The sequence below is a fragment of the Mercenaria mercenaria genome, unplaced genomic scaffold, assembly GCF_021730395.1.
Source record: "Mercenaria mercenaria strain notata unplaced genomic scaffold, MADL_Memer_1 contig_738, whole genome shotgun sequence".
NCBI classification, from domain to species: domain Eukaryota; kingdom Metazoa; phylum Mollusca; class Bivalvia; order Venerida; family Veneridae; genus Mercenaria; species Mercenaria mercenaria.
In genome coordinates, this window is record NW_026463635.1 from 5133 (window position 1) to 25494 (window position 20362).

At 34.0% G+C, this 20362-nt stretch overlaps 1 protein-coding gene across 1 annotated transcript in view; it reads left to right on the plus strand.

Annotated features, from left to right (window-relative positions):
• Positions 1–4376: 4376 nt before the first annotated feature.
• LOC128554781 (coadhesin-like) overlaps positions 4377–20362 on the plus strand; it is a gene marked incomplete at both ends in the record, with an annotated part of 48743 nt that continues 32757 nt past the window's right edge. The window contains one exon of the mRNA XM_053536088.1: positions 4377–4547. Within this exon, the coding sequence (XP_053392063.1) occupies positions 4377–4547 (171 nt within the window). The remainder of the gene's footprint in view (positions 4548–20362) is intronic.

Below are 20362 nucleotides of genomic sequence, written 5' to 3' on the forward strand. Positions count from 1 at the left end.
GCCGGTATATATTTCTGTGACAGTAAACTAAGAAACCCTATTATTTATTTGTTTTATCGACCACTCATTTTTGACATAGAGCTATATAACAATCTACTGACCCTCAAACAGAATATAGGGGGTCGCCATGTGACCATATTTTTTATCCAATGAAAATGATGGAATATTATGGGAGATAAATTGTATACTGCACACGTACTGTGAAAAAAAAATCATTTTCTATAGACCTGCACGTAAATGTATTTTTATACAATCATAGTAATTTTGACTCATGCAGACATTTAAGATGTTTCCCGATTTGAGAGGGAAACAAATGAAGACGGTCGAGATTATTGTTATGAATTTTGAAGATTTGATAGGGCTTTGCTTGGAAATACATGTAATAAGCAAAATATCTTTTTCATGTGAAGTTGTGAAACCTTCAGCAAATATTTTCACGGTTCATGACATGACAATTGAAAAGAGAAGCATGTTTGAAGGCGCCTAGTATCTCTGGTGGTATATCAATAGAATAATTATTTTTAGAATTCAGTCAGGGTCCTAGTTTCCCTGATTTTTATCCTAGAAGACTACTTTTGCAGTTCATGTATGAGGTGACAGCATCGTCAAGTACACCAGTTGAATGTAATTTGGATAGAAAAGCCAAACATCAACCTCGGCCCAGTCCCAGGCCAAATACTGTAGACAAAATAAAGTCAGGTCACATTACTAACTTTGAACCTAGGACCAGATACTAGTAATTAAGTAGAATTTTGCCGAATATTTATTGCAGAACAACCATTGACTGGCAATCCTAGCATGTTTGAACCAATATCAGAGATTAAATTCAATGGTTAAAAATAACTAAGCGTGCTTGACTAAGAGACAAAGGTCTTGACTATTTTCAGATTCCTATGAATTTGGACATCATCAACCAATGTTCCGAAAACTTGGAACAAGCACGTTCTGATAAATTTGTTCTCTACAATGTAGAATATGATCAAGCTCTAAATTCTCAAAGTTTCAAAATAAATTAAGAAAAAATATTGTAAATAAAATGAGACGGCCGTGTGCATAATTTTAGCTACATAATTTGGACCCTCATTTATATGTTCTTGATGGAAACTATGTGAAAGTCAAAGTTCACATGTCGTCTTCGCGAATATAAATACTTTTTTAGAACCGTATAGCTCTCAATGAAACTTTTCATAAATGAATATCAATATATTAACGAATATACTGTCAAATAAGTCGTGTAGGTCTATTTGCATATTTCGAGCTGACTGAACATGGTTTAAGCCATCCGTAAATTTCAAACAGATATTTTTACACAGCATATTTACTTTACGAAACAAAGTAATGTTGTCTTTTCTACAAATGTACACACAGGGCGATATTCACATACGATGAATTTTCTCTGACGACGGGTCAAAGCTATACTTTAAGTTATCACATGTCACGACTTTCTGCTTATCAAACGTACAGAACTACTTTAAACTTTGCTTCCCATTCAACAAGAGGTTCTTATAGCAGCGTCCTGGCGCCAGCAGAGAATTTAAATATGTCTTAGGACTGAGTATCTCATATGTGGGAGTTGGTATCTCCTGCGTAGATCTTAGTATCTCCTGTGTAGTATCTCCTACGTTAGTATTATACGTAGAACTAATTGTTTATTTACGTAGACGGTAGTATGTCCAATGTAGGACTTAGTTTCTCCTACGTAGGACTAATGCCGCCTACGTAACACTTAGTATCTCGTATACAGGGTTAAGTATCTCGTATGTAGGGTTTAGTATCTTCTTTGGAGGAATTCTCCTACATAGGATAAATTATCTCCTACGTAGGACTTAGAATATCCTACATAAATCATAGTATATCTTACGTACGTTATACTTTCTTTTACACAGATCTTAGTACTTCAAATTAGGATTTGATATCCCCTATCCAGGACTTAGCATCTACTATGTAGGAGTATCTCTGATGTATAACTTAGTTTCTCTAACACAGGGCATCGTATCTCCTACGTAGGAGTAAGTATCTCCTAGGCAGGACAAACAATATTCTACGTAGGACAAACAATCTCTTACATAGAACTTTTCCTACGTAGCAGATACTTATTCCTATGTATGAGATACTAAGCCATACGCAGGAGATACTAACTCTAACTCCTACATAGTACATAATAAAATCTGTAAAAAAGATTTGACATATTCGCCTTGGCATTTGAAGAGACATCAAATTGTTTGACAGTTAGATCAAAGTAAAATATAAATAGATAATTATTATCATTTGTAAGAAACCACACCATATATGGACTTATTTATAGTGCTCCCACTTGTCTTATCTGTGTCTAATTTCTGTAAATTATTTTGTCTTGATCACCTTTAATTCTTGTGTGCTGCATTTGTATGTTGTCTTTGACTGTCTACCAGTGTAGTTTTATCTACCAGATGTTTAGCTGTAAGCGAAATTGTCTGTCCCGGAAGAAGATTGTAACATAATTCATTTCAAAGTTTGAAATTTCAACGCATAATTCATGTGTAGGAACAGTTCAGTTGGCTAACGGAAGATCAGTAGTTTAAACAAGACTTAAGCATGTGGTGAAATAACAATTGGAGGGGTACTTAGGATCTTCTTCCACCATGAAAAGCATGAAAGTCACCATAACGGAAATTTCTCTAGTTTGACCTTTAACCTAACAGAAGCAAAAAGGTGTTGAAAATAATTTGTCCAAAATTGATAAATTAGGTGATAAACAAAATTGTGTGCTTTTTATATGTAAATTACCCTATGTAAAAATCATGGACAAACCGTGGTAAAACAATGGTTAACCATGGTAAATGACTAGGTTTCGGCTATGATATAGATACGTTATAACCATGGTTACCAGGTATCACCAATCGAACATTACCACATCGAAGTTGGAACATGGTAAAAAGAAATTGTGAACTGAAAATGATATAAAAGTGTCGTCTGAGAGCGATCCGGCAATGATTTGGACATGTTTAAGTCAGTTCCGGATCATTTCAGCAATATCATGGACAAATCATAGTCATATCACGGGTATGACATGTCTGTTATAGCAATACCTTGTCATACCATATTTTAGAAATTGCCAGATAATGGTCAAACTTGAGCCATTTGATCATTTACCTAAAATCATGTAAATAAAGGGAAAAAGGAAGAAAGTGTAGGAGATTCACCAATATTACATATGCGGTTTATTCAGATTCTGTACAATAACAAATATATAAGAACTCAAACGGTTTCACTGTTTGTGCAGATCTTCAGGAGTGATAATAACGTCGAATAGGGACGACATTAAAAGACGTAAAAAGAAGGCACGTTACTCTTAACAAGTTATTTGAATTAGTTAATTATAACTTAAATTATGCTCTGGTTTAAATGTATTGATAAAAATGTTCTTTTTCTTTTCTTAAAATCGAGTTTGTAGATTGTAATTTATGTAATGGAAATATCATAAATGCTGGTTGTTTTTGCATTCGCGTAATTTTGTTTCTTATCTCTTGTCGGTGAACAGTTATTCGTTTGCCGCCCGCCCGCTTAGCTCAATAGGTAAGAGCGTTGGTCTACGGATCTCGGGGTCGCGAGTTCGATCCTCGGGCGGGGCGTATGTTCTGCGTGACTATTTGATAAACGACATTGTGTCTGATATCATTAGTCCTCCACCTCTGATTCATGTGGGGAAGTTGGCAGTTACTTGCGGAGAACAAGTTTGTACTGGTACAGAATCCAGGAACACTGGTTAGATTAACTGCCCGCCGTTACATGACTGAAATACTGTTGAAAAACGGCGTTAAACACCTCCCCCCCCCTCCCCCCCCCCCAAAAAAAAGTTATTCGTTTGCGTAGAAAATCCCCTGTCTCACCAATATATTCTTTCTGCCAGCCACAACAACTAATTACGTATATTAAATTCTGAACATCACATGATAAAATATTTTTGATTGTGAATAATTGTACGCTTCTGAAATAAAATGTGTTGACCTCCGTTAGATGCTGAGATAGTCCACAGTTAGATCTACCGCATTTCGTTACTTTTTGAACTGATTTGTATTTATTAAATTTGGCCCTTGTTAGAAATTGTCACGATTTGAAAGAAATAAAAGCAAAGACCGGATGTGGAATTTGAAAATTGTTGCGTTCATTATAATCATAATAATTAGACTTTGTCAGATTTGTACAATTTTCCTCAGTACTAATATGTATACATTACAATTTATGGTATTTCAGGGTCCTAGTCTGAATATTCTGAATATGACAGCAAAATGACATGAACGCTAAAAACATTTATAAAAAATAATATTTGAAATATACATATCTTTTGTATAATGTCAGACATTTATATAAAAGTAACCTGTTTGCTTACTTTACAGTAGATGGACAATGGGGTGTCTGGTCAGAATGGACTGAATGTTCTGTAACTTGTGGTAATGGTACTCAAAACAGAACAAGAAACTGTGACAGTCAGCAACCTCAGAATAACGGAGAAGATTGTGTTGGTGAAAGTTCCCAGACACAGACCTGCAATACGAACGGATGTCCAGGTATTATAATTATGTGTCTATAATACTGCCTCTGTGTCATTTATAATTACACATTCTAGACATGTAGAAAAAAGAATGAGAAATAATGTATAACCTGTTATTTAAGATAGTGGGATTCACCAAAAGTATGAAATATATGACAAACTGCTTTCGAAAAATAAAATTTGAATGTCGGTCTGCACGCAACAAACGACATACGAATTTTATGTCTCACAATACGCGGGATACGTCATTCTAAAATATTAATGTCGTTCAGTACGCATCAACTGACATTAAACAAAATGAATGTTGTACAAAAGACAATAATGGACTGAAATATTTAAACTTTTTTACAAAAAATGAATGTCTTATATTTTGTTTCATATGTCATACGAAAGTAAAACATCAAATTCGATATACTACATTCGAAACGAAATAGCAAATGTGGTCTAGTACGCGACATACGAAATTTGGATAAAGTTTCAAACTGAAACTCATACGATGAAACAAATTGAATGCCCAACAGCAAGCGAAGTACAGACAACCGGAAAATTTTTTGTGCTAAATACGGCATTTTACCTTTATGCATTTTACATGTTTGTTTTGATGCCATCCAATACACTGCCAGAAAGGTTTTGCAAAAACATGTTGTGCAAAAAGGTTATATTTTGACAATCTGTCAGTCGGACTATTTCATACCTTTTTCAATTTTAACCATATCACGAAAACGGTCAGGTCATTGTCATCCTTGAGGAAGGAGTACTTAAATACATGAAGTCAGTTTTGATATTCGTACTGCAAGCATAGGTCATATCATCAAATTTAATTGATTGTCTTATTTATATGCTCACTCGAATATATTACAGTAGAAACTCCGAAAACCGGACCGTGTCCGGACCAAGTCAGAAGTTCGGTTTTCAGAGGATTCCGGTTTTCGGGGGATTTTGCCCAAATTTCCAAGATATATAAAAAATTATATGATATATATTGGATATATATTGGATCTGACAGTTTTATGTTCAATGTATTTTTAGTTTTTTATTTTCTTTTCCCAAATCTGCGTAGTATGTCTATGTAATATATTAAAACTGAATTATTTCTAACAGAAAAACATAACTAAATAATGATGCTTCATAATGGGAAAAACTAAAAATATAAATAGTCAAGCTCCAATAAATCATGGAACATGCTTCATGCGAATATCGATATTCGTTAATTTTAAACTACCAATATTAACAAAAATTAACAAGAATAAGAATCGTTTTCATATTACAATAAAAATGTAATTTTATGAAAAATTACCTGTACACCAATAGATCTTAATTAACTTCTTCCTATAAGATTTAAATGTTTTGCACTTTATCATTTTTATAAGCTTATCGTTTATAGCTGATATACAAAATACAAACACATAGATAAATGTTTTTCACACTTACTTAGGTAACAATTGTGATTGTTAGTTGGTAGACCCGCTTGAGATTATGTTTTAAAACCAATTTAAAGTGGTAATACACATAAGTTTTGACACTTGCTGTCCGGTTTTCAGAGGATGTTTTAGATACTCAGAGTGTTTTAAAGGTAAACGTATTAGAGAAAAACTTGGGACTTTGAAAATCGTCCGATTTTCAGAGGATTCCGTTTTTTTGGAGGATCTGGTTTTTGGAGTTTTTACTTGATACATGCAAAAATACGTGCATAACAAAAACAACGGTATAAGATTTGGCAATTACATTTTTTCGAGCCTGCTTGCGAAGAGTGAAGTCATAACTGTCCAAGTAGCTGTTCGGTTTTTGTATGTGCGTTAGTGCGTCAGTGCGTCCGTTTATTTCAAGACAATTACTTTGACATGCAAGGAGCAATCTTGACATGAATGTTTATTTGAATGAAATGGAGTGTCGTACGCAAAACCGAAGTTACTAGCCCAAAGTTCAAGATCAAACTTTTATGTCAAAGTTTATTTTAGAGCTTGTCTGGGCTGTAATGTTGTCATGCTTACAGCTAATTCGTTATTACGCATAAGTGATTAACTCGACGCGTCTTACTCGTCCGCTCCAAGACCCCTATCTCAAAGGTCAAGGTCTGACTACTTAGCAGTAAAAAATCATTTTAAAGTTTGTCTGTTTCACGACTTTGATATGGTCCAAAGGTCTCCATTTCAAGGTCAAACGTGAAAGTGAAGAATCATAAATTTTAAGGCAATAACTTTGATATGGTCAACCTTTCTATTTTTGCAAATTCCTTTTTGTTTAACTTACACTTTTTTTTCTATAGACGTTTTTTTCCCTTTGATGTCACTATGAAAAGCTTGTTTTTTTCTTTTTAATTAGTTTTAAAAACGAGATATTTTTGTGCAACATGGATGATACTTGAACTATTTAGGTATATTTTGAAATATCTGTACCAGGTAAGGCTTTTTTATGAACTGATAATTTTGGACTTATTGTTTCAGAATAACCCCCTTTAATACTTCTATTAATAGTTTACTATATACATTTTGATTATACCTAATACCACTTTTCTGTGTTACAACATGTTTTAATTACCATATTTAAGTATATTTGACCTTTATATACCTGGTATTTCTTTTCATCTTAGAATCTGTTTTTGTGTAGATGATCGTTTTCGTTAAATAACTATAGTTTTGGTCAAGCTATTGACTTAAAACTTGTTTAATGGCTGGAAGGTTTCAGTCATTCAGCTGGTGTGCCAATAAATAATTGCCTTGGGCTTCAACATTCTAGTTCGTACATTTCATTTCATTTCAATTCATCGATTTAAAAAGACGAGACGTTGACATCAGCTGACAGTGACGTCGTCTTGTGTTCCGTCTGAAAGCTCAGTTATTTTAAGGATTAGGAACGCACAGAATTTTATCATGTGAATATTTGGTCAATCTTCTGAACGAATATTCAAATATTCGGTCATCAGCAGATCAACAAACCAACTCAAAATCCTACGTGTTTAATTTGTACCCTATTCAGCGACATGAATTAATTCTAATTTCGTTTACACTATAAGTAATTCAGACATTGACGAATTAAAACTGACAAATTGTTCTCATCGCTTGTTCATCTTATGGAGTATATAATATTCGCTACTTACCTTTTTATACATATAATTTATATAGAATGTATGGATGAAGCCCTCGCGAGAGTGAGGTCTCTCCACACATATTACCGTCACGTGACCGATTTCACGCGGATGATCGCGTAAAATACTTCAAAAACGGAGGCAATGCTTGGATTTTGAAAGTTTATTTACTGCGGGTAAGATAAGAGTAATAAAAAAGGAAATGTTTGGCTTAACTATACACCCCCTTGTCTGAAAATTGAATTGAGTATTTATTTCTATAAAAAAATGCATTTTTTTTTTCATTCAGATAATCCGATTTACATAAGAAATGATATGCATTTCATTTTTATTTTTTTATTTTTCGGCATTTTTCTTTACTCATACGTTTTTATCGACTTTAATTGAAATCCATGGAATTGGTTCAAGAGGTGTTTGATATTTTTTATTACAAACGGTTCGCACCTACCGAAAACAACGGATTTGCATTAGTTTGCCGTCATTAAAATTTTCTAAGGTAAGCAATTGGCGATATTGACTACAGGGTACCTTAGCAATATACAATCTGGGTACGCTAATATACAAGATGACACGTCTGACAAAGACAAAAGCAATTTTCGCGCGAATTTATAACGAAATCGAGTTTTGGCAAATTGGATAAATGAACACATTTTGTCTTCTTTCATTTGGCTTTTATTTATATTTTTTATCTTTAATTATCTGTTTCTGAATATTCGAATAGTAAAGCAGTATTCGAATATTCGTGTAATGAACGACTATTCGTTGTCATCCCCAGTTACTATTAGTCAAACATGAGACTCTAAAGGCAGCGGTGGTCTAGAGGATAAGGTGTCGGTCGCGCATTTAAGGGATCGTGGGTTCGATCCCCAAATAGGTCACGGCCATGACTTCAGTACAAGCTTTTCAAGGAAGCGGACTCGATAGTGGTTGCCATAAGTTTAAACCTTTCATCACAATCAAGCTAAACAATTAATATACTCTTAACATGAGACTCATCCTGTGGAAAAGATATTAAAAGTCAGATTCATCCATTTATTTTATGTAAAGCATGCTTACGTGAAAACAAATGATGTCATTTTGTTTAGTTGCACTTACCAGCTTACTCTCAATAATGAGTAGATGGTTACAGGAGAGAATTTCATTATATACACGCCTAATAAATAATAGAGCTACCTCTTTCAGAAATAAACGGTCTGTCGCGATAAAAGAACATCAACAAGGTGAGTGGCATACTATTTCTTTTTGCATTTGTACAAGCATTGCATCGAATATTAAACACAATCGGAGAATGGTAGGCGATCAAGATTATGATTGAACCTTACAGAAAACTTAATAAAATCTGTAAAAAGATCATTTGGAAGCAAAGAATGCAACAAAGAAGAATAATAGCAGACTCGGTTTGATTGAGTCTGTTCATGAGAGGTAATGAAATGTGCAACACCTCTCACGCCCCCTAGCTAATATGCTTATTTAACTTTAATTTGTGGATGTTTACCAGCAAGCTTATTTAGCAGTGAATTTGGTCGTTTCATCATGAAATCACTTTCATTGTCAAATATTTGCATTCTAACTAATATTAAGAAGAAAACCGAGTAGGTATGCGATAGCTGTATAGTATACAATGCATTTGGAAATAAAATATGTACGGAATATGGTTTGGAAGTAAAAACATTCACTTTTTATTGTGAGAGACAGTTCTGTTGTGAAGGAGACAGTCATATCGCCAAGAAGATAGCTGTATGTTGCATTAATAGATTTGGGCAGTGTTGAATGTAACGGGATAGTAGTTATGTCAAGTTACGAGATACAATTCAGTTATGACATTTTTATATTTATACAGCATGTGTACAGTATATATTGCTTATATTTATTTTGCTTGTTTTATATTTAGTACCATTTTAACCAGTACTTCTGGATTCAGCACGAGTACTAACTTGTCCTCAGCAAGTAACTATCAAATTCTCTATATTAATCCATGTGTCAGAGATGAAAAAAAAAGAAGATTTGAGACACACTCTGGAATAGTCAAGGCGATCAGATCTAAACCCAATGAACAATAGATCGGCACTTTCACTATTGACCTAAACGGGCGGGCTATATGTTCTTAGAATCGACATGTGCTACTTTTTCTTTAAATAATTCAGTTAAAGCAAATGTAATAAAATGTGATACGTGAAATAATCTTTTAAAAAGCAAGGGTTGCCGGTATTTTTCAGACGCCATCTTTAGTGTTAGTGGCTCTGAAACTTGTTTACGCTTAGTCTACCTATAATAATCGTAAAAAAACATGTCTGAATATAATGACACCACACTTTCTTCTCGTTGAGAACATGAGCAGTTTGTTTGTACGTACTGATAAATAAAATGTGTACTTTGTACAAATATTAGAGTCGCTGTAACTTCATTATTGTACGAGCAAGTTCAAATGCACTTACGAATCCTAAATCTAAAGTTCTAAATCATCATGCTGATTTACCAGCTAAATCTCATTAATAGGACAGCGTTACGTAGAAGCAAATCATCAAACATTTAGTTTGTTCACAATGTAAGCATTAAATTAGCAACCCCAGTTACACATACAATAACTGACAAAATTAATAAAGTGATTGAATTCTAAATTTAAGAACTTCCTTTGTAATTGAAATTCTAATATTCGCAGCTATTTTCGTTTTTATCAATATATCTATATCTGAACCAATCGGACACGTGTAGAAGGAGACTGGATTTCAGATTTTGTGTAAACTTATCTTTCTTTAGAACTGAAATTTTGTCATATTATGACATAATAGCATTAATTCTCAACATAAAGATGCAAAATTAAGAAAAAAGCATGCCCGAGCAGGTAATCGCATTCCCGTATTCATGGTCTCATTTAAATTCGCTAGCATGAAATTAGGCGAAAACGGCAAAAAAGAACAGTTTCGCGCGGGCTTTAATTCGCGCATTTTCTGTTCATTAAAGCAAATGTTTTGAACAACTTCCATAAACATCCTGCCTAAAAAGTAGTTCCTACTGTATTCAAGATTTTTTCTTTGATTTTACTGGGTGACCTTGATTTTGGCCTCAAATGACCTCTATTTGTACTCATCCTAGACTTCATTAAGACAACTGTGAATAGCTAGTGAATAGCTAGTGAATAATGTAGCTCCTATTGTATAGAAAACGTTTTTTTTTTTATTTGACCAAGTGACAAAGTTTATTTTTCTCCAGATGACCCATATTCGAACTTGACCTAGATTTCATCCAGAAAACACTGTGGTCGAATTTTATGAATCATCCAGTTTAAAATGCAGTCCCTACCTATATTTTTTTTCTCCCAGAGTTTAACAAGGCAACCATTCTCTCTAAATTTTATAAATATCCATTGCAAAATGCAGCCCCTATTGCGAACACAGGCTTTTTCTTTGATTTCACCAGATGACTTAGTTTTTTTTTAGAAACGATGAGTTTTATTTAATTTCTAACCTAAATTTTATCCAGACAAATATTCGGATCAAAATTCATGAAATTCCGATGTGAAATGCAGTCCCAATTGCATACAAAATGGTTTTCTTTGATTTGACCTAGTGATCCAGTTTTTTCTAAGATGACCCAAAGTTCAAAGTTGACCTAAAGTTCAACAAGGCAATCATTCTGACTAAAATTCATGAAAATCAATTGAAAACTACAGCCTCTGTCGCATATGCAAAGCTTCCCTTTGATTTGACCGGGTGACCTAGTTTTGAATTTCAGTGATCCATAATCAGACCTGACCAAGATTTTATCCAGTCACACATTCTGATCAAATTTCCTTGTCTATACATATTTTTTGTTTGATTTGAACTAATGACCTAGTTTTTGACTCCAAATAACACATTAGACTTAAACAAGACATTCATTTTGACCACATTTCATAAGGATCAATTGATAAATACAGCCTCTATTGCATACACAAGCTAAATATAGACAGAAGACGAACGACGGACATCGAGCGATTGTATTAACGCATCCGAACGTAGGTGAGCTAGAAAGTTAGCTATTCAAAATCTACAGTTATAGCTTCTGAAAAATCTTTATCAAAACAGAATTGCCAAATACATACATATGTACGTTTAAAAGAACATTGACATTATATTATTTAAAAAGAGGACAATTCAAGGTAAATATTGTCAATGCAACGACATTTCCTTCAAGAAAGAATATTTTTACTCCTAAACTATTTTTTACATATTTTATTTCCAAATGCATTGCATACCTTACAGCTATCTCACACCTACTTGGTTTAGTTCTTAATATTAGTTACAATGCAAATATTTGACAATGAAAGTAATTTCATGACGAAACGGTCAAATTCAAACAAATTTAAATATGAATTAGCAAACTTTAAGTTCTCTGTAAAGTAAAATAATGTCTACATCGCCTACCATTCCTTGATTTTTTATATTCGATACAATGCTTGTAAAAATGAAAACAATATGATGAAACTCACTTTTGTTGATGTTTATTTATCGCGACGTGCACTAGCTCGGAAGTGGCAACACAGCGATTTACCGTATACCTCTGAAAAAGTTAGCTCTGTTGTTTACCAGGCGTGTATATACCTAAATAAATTCTGTAAAACATGCGGCTTGTATTTATTTTCTCAAGCAAAAACGAACAGACTGTAAAGAAGTCCGTACTTTACCCTTTGTATTGTATGTTGCCGGATTACTTTCATTAATATATACTTGACCTGACATAGCATTTTAAATAACAAAATAACAAACGAAAAGGTTAAGGTATATAATAAAGAGTCATTATATCACTAGTTAGAACTGGGACTTTGTTTCGACTCGAGTGGGTTTTTATTGCCAGATCAGATCTCATGAGGCGCCTCGGGCCGAATACAGCATCCTGTATTCAGATACTATTATTGTAACCCTTATTATAATAACCCTACTATAATTATTTCTCTTGTAATGGAAAAAAGTCATTTACATGTACACGTCTCTGTATTTTATGAAATAAAAGTGACGATCAAAATAAATGCTGTGAAATGATTCAATTTCGTGGAGATGAAATTGTGTGGTTTTGGTCGGAATTTCGTAGGGATGTGATTTCGTTGATTTCAATTTTTGAACATCAAATGAATGGGAGTTTTATTTGTTCGTGGGGACTAACTTTCGCGGATTGACTCAACCAAATCCATGAAAATTCGTCCCCCACGGATATTAATGATTTAACAGTAGAGCAGCGTTTAATGTTGAAGGTTCAAGTGGAATGACCAAAAAGTAGAGGCCAATACAGTCTCGAAAGAAAAAGCAGTGCATCACAAGAATCTCTTACTTTTAGATACATGTATGTAATTCTGAACATTTTGCTTCAGATATGCTTTGCTCTGAATTTCTGAACACGGATTTGACTTAAGAATGACTGAACGACTTTCTTTAAGGGGATGCATATTGCTAATTTCACAGTTTATACAGAAATGAGGAAGGGGTGCATATTCAAGAAATCGATGGTGGGAAGATAAAAAATATATTCCTAACCTGATATAATACTGATGGACACCTGTAATATTCAGTACTTTGTGGATAAGGATGTGGTACTATGAATGTAATAGGAAAAAGAGGTCTTTGTGAAAGTACATTCAACACAAAAAATTAAGCTTTTGTATAAGGAAAAAAACAGGTTTCTTACAATAACAGTGTTACAAATAGTGTTCTAACACACCAGGTTTGCTTAAACATGTAAAAATTTAACTCCACGTCATTTCAGCTCGGGATGGATGCCATATTTCTCATTGATAAAAAATGTAAACAAAAAAAAATCAGAGTGGGATTAGCATTGCAAGGGCATAACACGACATTTTACACAACGAATACCTTAGAACAGATATCTAAGATGCTACACAGGTCAGGCATGTTAAATGCATAATGTCGATCACTTGAAATTCAACTTGAAAAGGTGGTTAATTTTAGTTTATTTACATGGTTTTTAATTTTCCCACGACTTCGCGGCGACTCAATGCAAAAAGTGTTACTGCGCCGGACGAAAGGTAACTCTAATAAACAACGGGAGACAACTTAGGTGTCAGCACGTGTATGATTTTTAAAAAAAAAACATGTCGATGATTATAATTTCTTATCAAATAATGAATCCTATTGAGATATTCGTCTCTAATATCAGAAAATTATTAATTTCTGTGGACATTTATCAAAAAATATTACTTACAGTGGACTACTTTGCGCAACAAACTGGTTTCCGATTCAGTTGTGAGGCACTTCCGTTATACTTTTTGACAACAATAACAAAACACAAAATGAATCAATAAAGTCACTTATAAACCGACTGCTACTTTGATCAGTGTAAGTATAGTTGCTGTTACAACATTATACTTGTTCATTACGTTATGAGATAAAGTTTATTTCGAACTGCATAATCCATTAATTACGTTTAGATGATATTGCATTTACAACTTATCTGACCCCGTTTTTTTTACGTGAATGACAGCATTCTCGTGCAACTCGTGCAAACAGAGTTAGGAAAAGTATGGTGGAGAATTCAAGGACAAATTATAAATGACATTAAAGTGAGGATAACTGTATATTCGTCCAGTTTTGATCATTGACATTCCTGCTGTGTATTAGTAAGTTTTGTGAACAAGATTAGAATGTTACTTTTGCACATATACACATTGATTGGACCTCTCAACCAAATTTCATACCTTATTTTAGGGATTTTTAAGACAACACATTTTCAAAAGTTTGTTGAATGTATTTTGATATTTAAGTGCATTGTAGTTCATGAATACCTAGTTGAAAATTAATAATGGCAACATTTCTATGCCCTTATTGTAAGCCACACGACTTCTGTAACGATAAATGTTTAATGTATTAAGGGGAATGTACTCTTTTAGTTTTGGAATGTGGCATTCCTTGACCACCGTATCTTTTCTTATGAACTACTTTGTAAACAAGCTAAATAATGTGTTTTAGCTTACATATGCAAAATGAAAAGCAAGGCAGTGAACTTATTTCACATTTTTCCTTTAAATTAGAATCTGTAGGAGATTGATAAATGTTTGAACAAGGTGAAGCACTATTATTTTCGCACAAAAAAGTATTAATTGTTGACTTTGAATGTACACAATAAGTCTTATGTAATTCAACAATAACTTTCTTGTTTCAGTTTTTTTCATTTTTATTTTAGTGATCAATCCTTTGCGTACTTATAACATTTGAAACAGTATCCATTTCATCTATCAAAACCTTGTACTTTTTTGCAGGTAAATTTTATCATACCCCACCCACTTTTTTCTAATTTCAAAGTATGCGTCCCCTTAAATAAATTAGATATACTTTGTTTGATAATGCATGTCTTGTGTGTTTATTTCGGAATATGCAATGGCATTGCTGTTATTTTAGTTATTATCATGATTGTTACCCAGGTTACTATTTAATACATTAATATCTAAAATTCATATCTGAAGTCGAGTAGTATGATTTATTCATTTCATATGAGAAACAATATTAAAACGGCAAAATATTATTCATAATAATATTTCAAAACGAAAAAAAAACTAAGCTCAAGAAGTATCAAAACCTACTAATATGAACATGTTTAAAGAAAAGTGCTACAAGTAAATGCAAAATTACTATCGTTTTTAATAACTAAGGGGTTTAGTGCTATTTAAAAGATTTTAAGTCATAACTAAAGGAAAAATAGCCTAAACTGCATAAGAAGAAAATAAGAATATCTTATTCAAATAATGTTCGTGGTCTTTTAGGGCTAGTGTCTTTACTCTGTAGATCTGAGAATCTGTAAGTCTAATTTACTGAACTGAACAGAACTTCATTTGCGAGACTCAGCAATAACATGAGAACAAATAAGTATGCAGAACGAACAGGGTCTTTTTTTTTTTCTTTGTAATTGTTGGAATATGAGTCTTATTTACTTAGGTATTAATTAATATATTTAGTGCATAGTACACACGAGTACATCTTTGAAAAATTCTAACATCGTCCAGAGAGAATTACTTTATAGAAACTACTTAAAACTATTCAGACCGTTCCTTATTGCATTCAAAAATGAAAAAAAATTAATGCACAAGTAGACAATGGGGCCGTCTTATCAATATCGTAACTTTACGAGAAACTTGCGAGGTCCATTTCTCGTAAGTTCCGATTTACGAGAATATTTATGATTCTCGCAAACCGTCTTATCAACGTTCTCGTAAGTCCGCATATCGCAATCCTCGTAACTTTCTCGTAACTTTCTCGTAACTGGTTAAACACAGTGACGCAGTCTACATTTTTTTAACGTCGTGTAAATAAAACGGGCACTTGCTTAGTAACAAAACAACCGGCATAATCTAAACATAAACATGTAATAAATTTATGAATCTTATTTAATAAGCATATTTTATAAAAGTTTTCTTCGGCGGAGAGATAAATGTTTAAAATAAATGTGTTCCAAAACAAAAACAAAAATATTCGCACCGGAAAACTAGTTAGTTGAGATGATATTCAAGTGTTCATATTTCGTCTGTTTGAATTCGGATTGGTAAAAAAGCAATTTTTATGCGTACATCATATTCAGAAGATCTGACGTTGTGTAAAATGAACAAAGCACAGGGTGTAGTTCTCACCTGGGATAAACATGTCACTTTTTTCAAAACTAGTAGGAAGTAATTGTACGGATGTGTAGCCTATATTGATCCTCGATGTGTTTTCTGATCGTCCGAGAATTGGTTTATCGTGCGCAAATGATAAAGCATGTTTCATTTTTAAATGATCTGATAATATTTAAAGTAGATATATTTTACAATGATTGATCCTACCATAGAAATTTACAAACAATTCGAAAAATCGTGATTTGTGCGAGTCTGGATTGTGCGTTGGTGTATAATCTGAAATACATTTTCATCTTAATCACAGCCATTTGTATATAATTGTGTAACCACAAGGCATTAAGTCATCTTTTTATCAAAAAAACTATAATAATCATAGCCTTTATTTTACTAATGTCATAGCATTCCCGGCGTCGGTTCGTTACTCTCTTTCTTATTCCGTAATATAAAAAGCCTAACATAAACATGACATAGGCCTAATACAAAATTGCACAAACAATAACTCACGCATTGTGAAAAAGAAATACAAAATACAATATCAACAATATATCTAATATTTTTTACCACAACTGAAGTGAATTAAATAATTCAAAATGATTTGAATTTGAAGTAGGCCTAATAGTATATGTAAGATTTACCATCTTACAATTAGGGGTAGAAATAAAATCTGGAAATTAGATCCCTGGAAAGTAGATCGTAGGAGTAGAAAGACTGTTCTGAGGGCCGAAGGAATTCGGCGGTGAAAAGTGCAAAGGGATTTAAAAAAAAAAACAGACCAATGTATTTCTTTTTCTCATTCAATTTCTCATTCAGACACGACGATTGGACATATTAAAAAGAAAAAAAAAAACAAACATGACAAGTATGCACAAAGACTGCATGGACAAACACACGGATGAATTGCCTCTGGAACCTACGTTAATATCTGTGATATTATGTACATTACCGTGGATCCCCGATTCAATAAAATAGCAGACGATACAAACATAACCCTCGGGAACCTCCGTTAATATTCGTAATATAACGTACATTACCGAGGATCCCCGATTCAATGAAAACGAAAGAATAGGCGAGCGTATCAGGCGACGCTCAAACCCCTAAAGCTTACTGGGTATCGTTTTGAAATGTTAAAGGTCCATTACTAAGGGAAAGTGAGTTGGCAATTTTTTTCATAGCCAGTGCATAGACTTCTGCAAGACACTAAATAATGAAGATTGCAGGTCAAAATTTACAGAAGGTCTTTGGAACTCAAAGAAATGTATGTGTATTATGTTGAAATTTCAATGAATCGACAGAATGACCCCCCAGGTCTTTTTAACTTTCTTCATACTTCATAGAAAAATAATTGTACATATACTGCGATTTATTTCGAATTTCTACATACCAACTTTCATTTTCCAATAAAATGAAATAGTTTCTGTGCTTTTTAAAAGAAATTAAAATGTTCACTTTCCTTAGTATTGGACCTTTAAAATAAAGATATAAGTCATCAATTACGATATTTTCGGTTTACTCCGAGCTATGTACAGTAAAATGCTAATGTTTGTATTGTGAATTTGGATAACGAAAACGGCCATGTATTATGAAAATTTAAAATCATCACCAAATTTCTTTCTTAATTTTTCACGGGAATGATACCTCCAGATCTTTCTAGAAAACTCACTACTCTCACTCAAAAACTTGGAGCCATCATTACCATCACCCGTCTTATACTTCCTTTACATACGTGTATTCCCTAACTAAATCTCAGTTTTTCAACGGTCTAAATCCGGAAACGCGCCTTTTGTGAAAATTAACTTTCATTTCCAAGTAATAATGTTTATTTCAGACAGAACTGTTATGTGAAAATGATACAAAACAAGACATTTAAAACTGACTGCTGAACTGAGACCTATGCATGTATCATTGAAGACTTTATATAAAATTGATATATGTGCCATGAAAGAATGTATAAAAGTATGGTTCCTTGTTACGGTCTGAGTATAGTATTCTGGATATTGATAAGTGTCACGCAGACGAATTGTTATAATTTGTGTAAGAAATAAAGAAACTATTGATGTGTATAGGGGGTCAGGAACATACCCTGAACATAACTTGAGGCAATTTTCGGACATTTGGGAAAACCATAGGACAGGCAATGGAGCTGATGTACAAACTTAAAAACAGTACGATTTTTTTACATAACCTGAAATGATTTTGGCCCTGTTAAATGCCCTATAAACTACAGAGGATACACCATTGAAAAAGATCCGATCTATCACGGCCCAATCTGCAAGATTTTCAAGTCCCTCTGGGTAATACATATGAGCCGCGCCATGAGGAAACCAACATGATAGTGGCATTGCGACCAGCATGGATCCGGCCAGCCTGCACATACGCGCAGTCTAGTCAGGATCCATGCTGTTCGCTTTCAAAGCCTATTGGAATTAGAGAAACTGTTAGCGAACAGCATGGATCTATGTTGGTTTTCTCATGGCGCGGGTCATATATGCTTAAAATAACTATGAATATGTAGAAATATACACAAGATAATGTACGGTACCATGTTTCCATGCATTGCGTTCCCACCAGTTGCTTGGTAACATTAATGAATGGTGTCTCCGAGTGGTAAAGGTCGCTGACTTCGAATCACTTGCCTCGCTGTGGGTTCGAAACATCACGTGAGGATGTTGTCAGTATGGCTTACGGGAGGTCAGTATTTATAAGTGTCCACCCGTTCTTAAAGAATGCCGGATGGGCACCTGTGATTAATCATTGCATGTACTATTCAGAATTTTTCTGACAGACATACCTATCTTACTCTGTCGAAATACTAGAAGTTGACAGGACAGGTGTACAGAAAAGTGTGCTAGTTTCTATGATTTCAACTAGTGACGTAATTTTGCTCGCAGATGAACAGTTTGTAACTTGAATTCATCAAAACAATAAACATAAAGTAGAAAATGTGACATTAGTTGTAAACGTGTATTTTGCGATTTGATCTTCTTTTGATCCCAAATTTCAAACTTGGTCGCGATTTTACGAAAATAATCATTCCGGCCTTGTTTCGTACAGATCATGACGAAATGACACTTATGGCTGTTTCTTTCCTAACCTAGTGATAACAAAAAACTTCCCATACTTCAATACAGGTTCAAACCCCGGCTTAGTATGTAAATCATATGAATGAGCATCTTTTTCACTTTGACTTCGACTCATCAACAGCAAAAACCTCAAGTGTCATAATTATGTTGAAAATAGAAAATATGTCTGTGAAGTTAGGTTTTTGTTGTTGTTTAATTCACACCGACAATTATAGGTCATATGGCGATTTTCCAGCTTTGATAGTGAATGAAGACCCCAGGTGCCCCTCCGTGCATTATTTCATCATAAGCGGGCACCGACCTTCCGTAAGTCATCTGGATAGCTTCCTTACATGAAGAATTCAACACCACGAGTGAGGCTCGAACCCACGTCGGTTAGGGGTAAGTGATTTGAAGTCAGCGACCTTAACCCCTCGGCCACGGAGGCCCCCTGTGAATTAGAGTAGGAGCAAGTGTTCTACAGTTAAGAAGAAATTTTTCAGTCCAAGGATCAGTGACCCTGACCTCCGACATACTGACAGGTAAAAAGTATAGGTCATTTACATTCAATTTTCCAAGGACGTTTAAATGCTGTAGGCTAAAGGGTTCTTCAGATATTGGCCGGAGAACATTTTCAGTCTAGAGGTCACCATGACCTTCAAACAACTGACCCGTAATGATCATTTGATGACGACAGGAAATCATATTGTAGTTCTAAATCTGTCAGCTGCAGCACTCTTCAAGTATACAGCAGACAAAGTTTTCAGTCTCAACGTCCTTGTGACAATAGAAGTCTACTTACCACAGACAATTCTATAAAGCTTAGCGTCAGTAGTCCAACGCATTCTTGAAATATTGGTCGGAAACTGTTTACAGTCTCAAAATTACTATGAACGTTATTCCACCGATCCCAACAGCAGTAAGGGTCATCTGCTGTCTACAGGTAATAGTCCCATGAAGTTTGACTACTGTAGGCACAAGTATTATCTAGTTATTGACCAGACAAGGCAATCTTAAAGACAGCTGTCCGCCGCCGCTGTTATAGCTAATGAAAGGGCTGATGGTAATGGGTGGAAGCACTGACGTTGTTAATT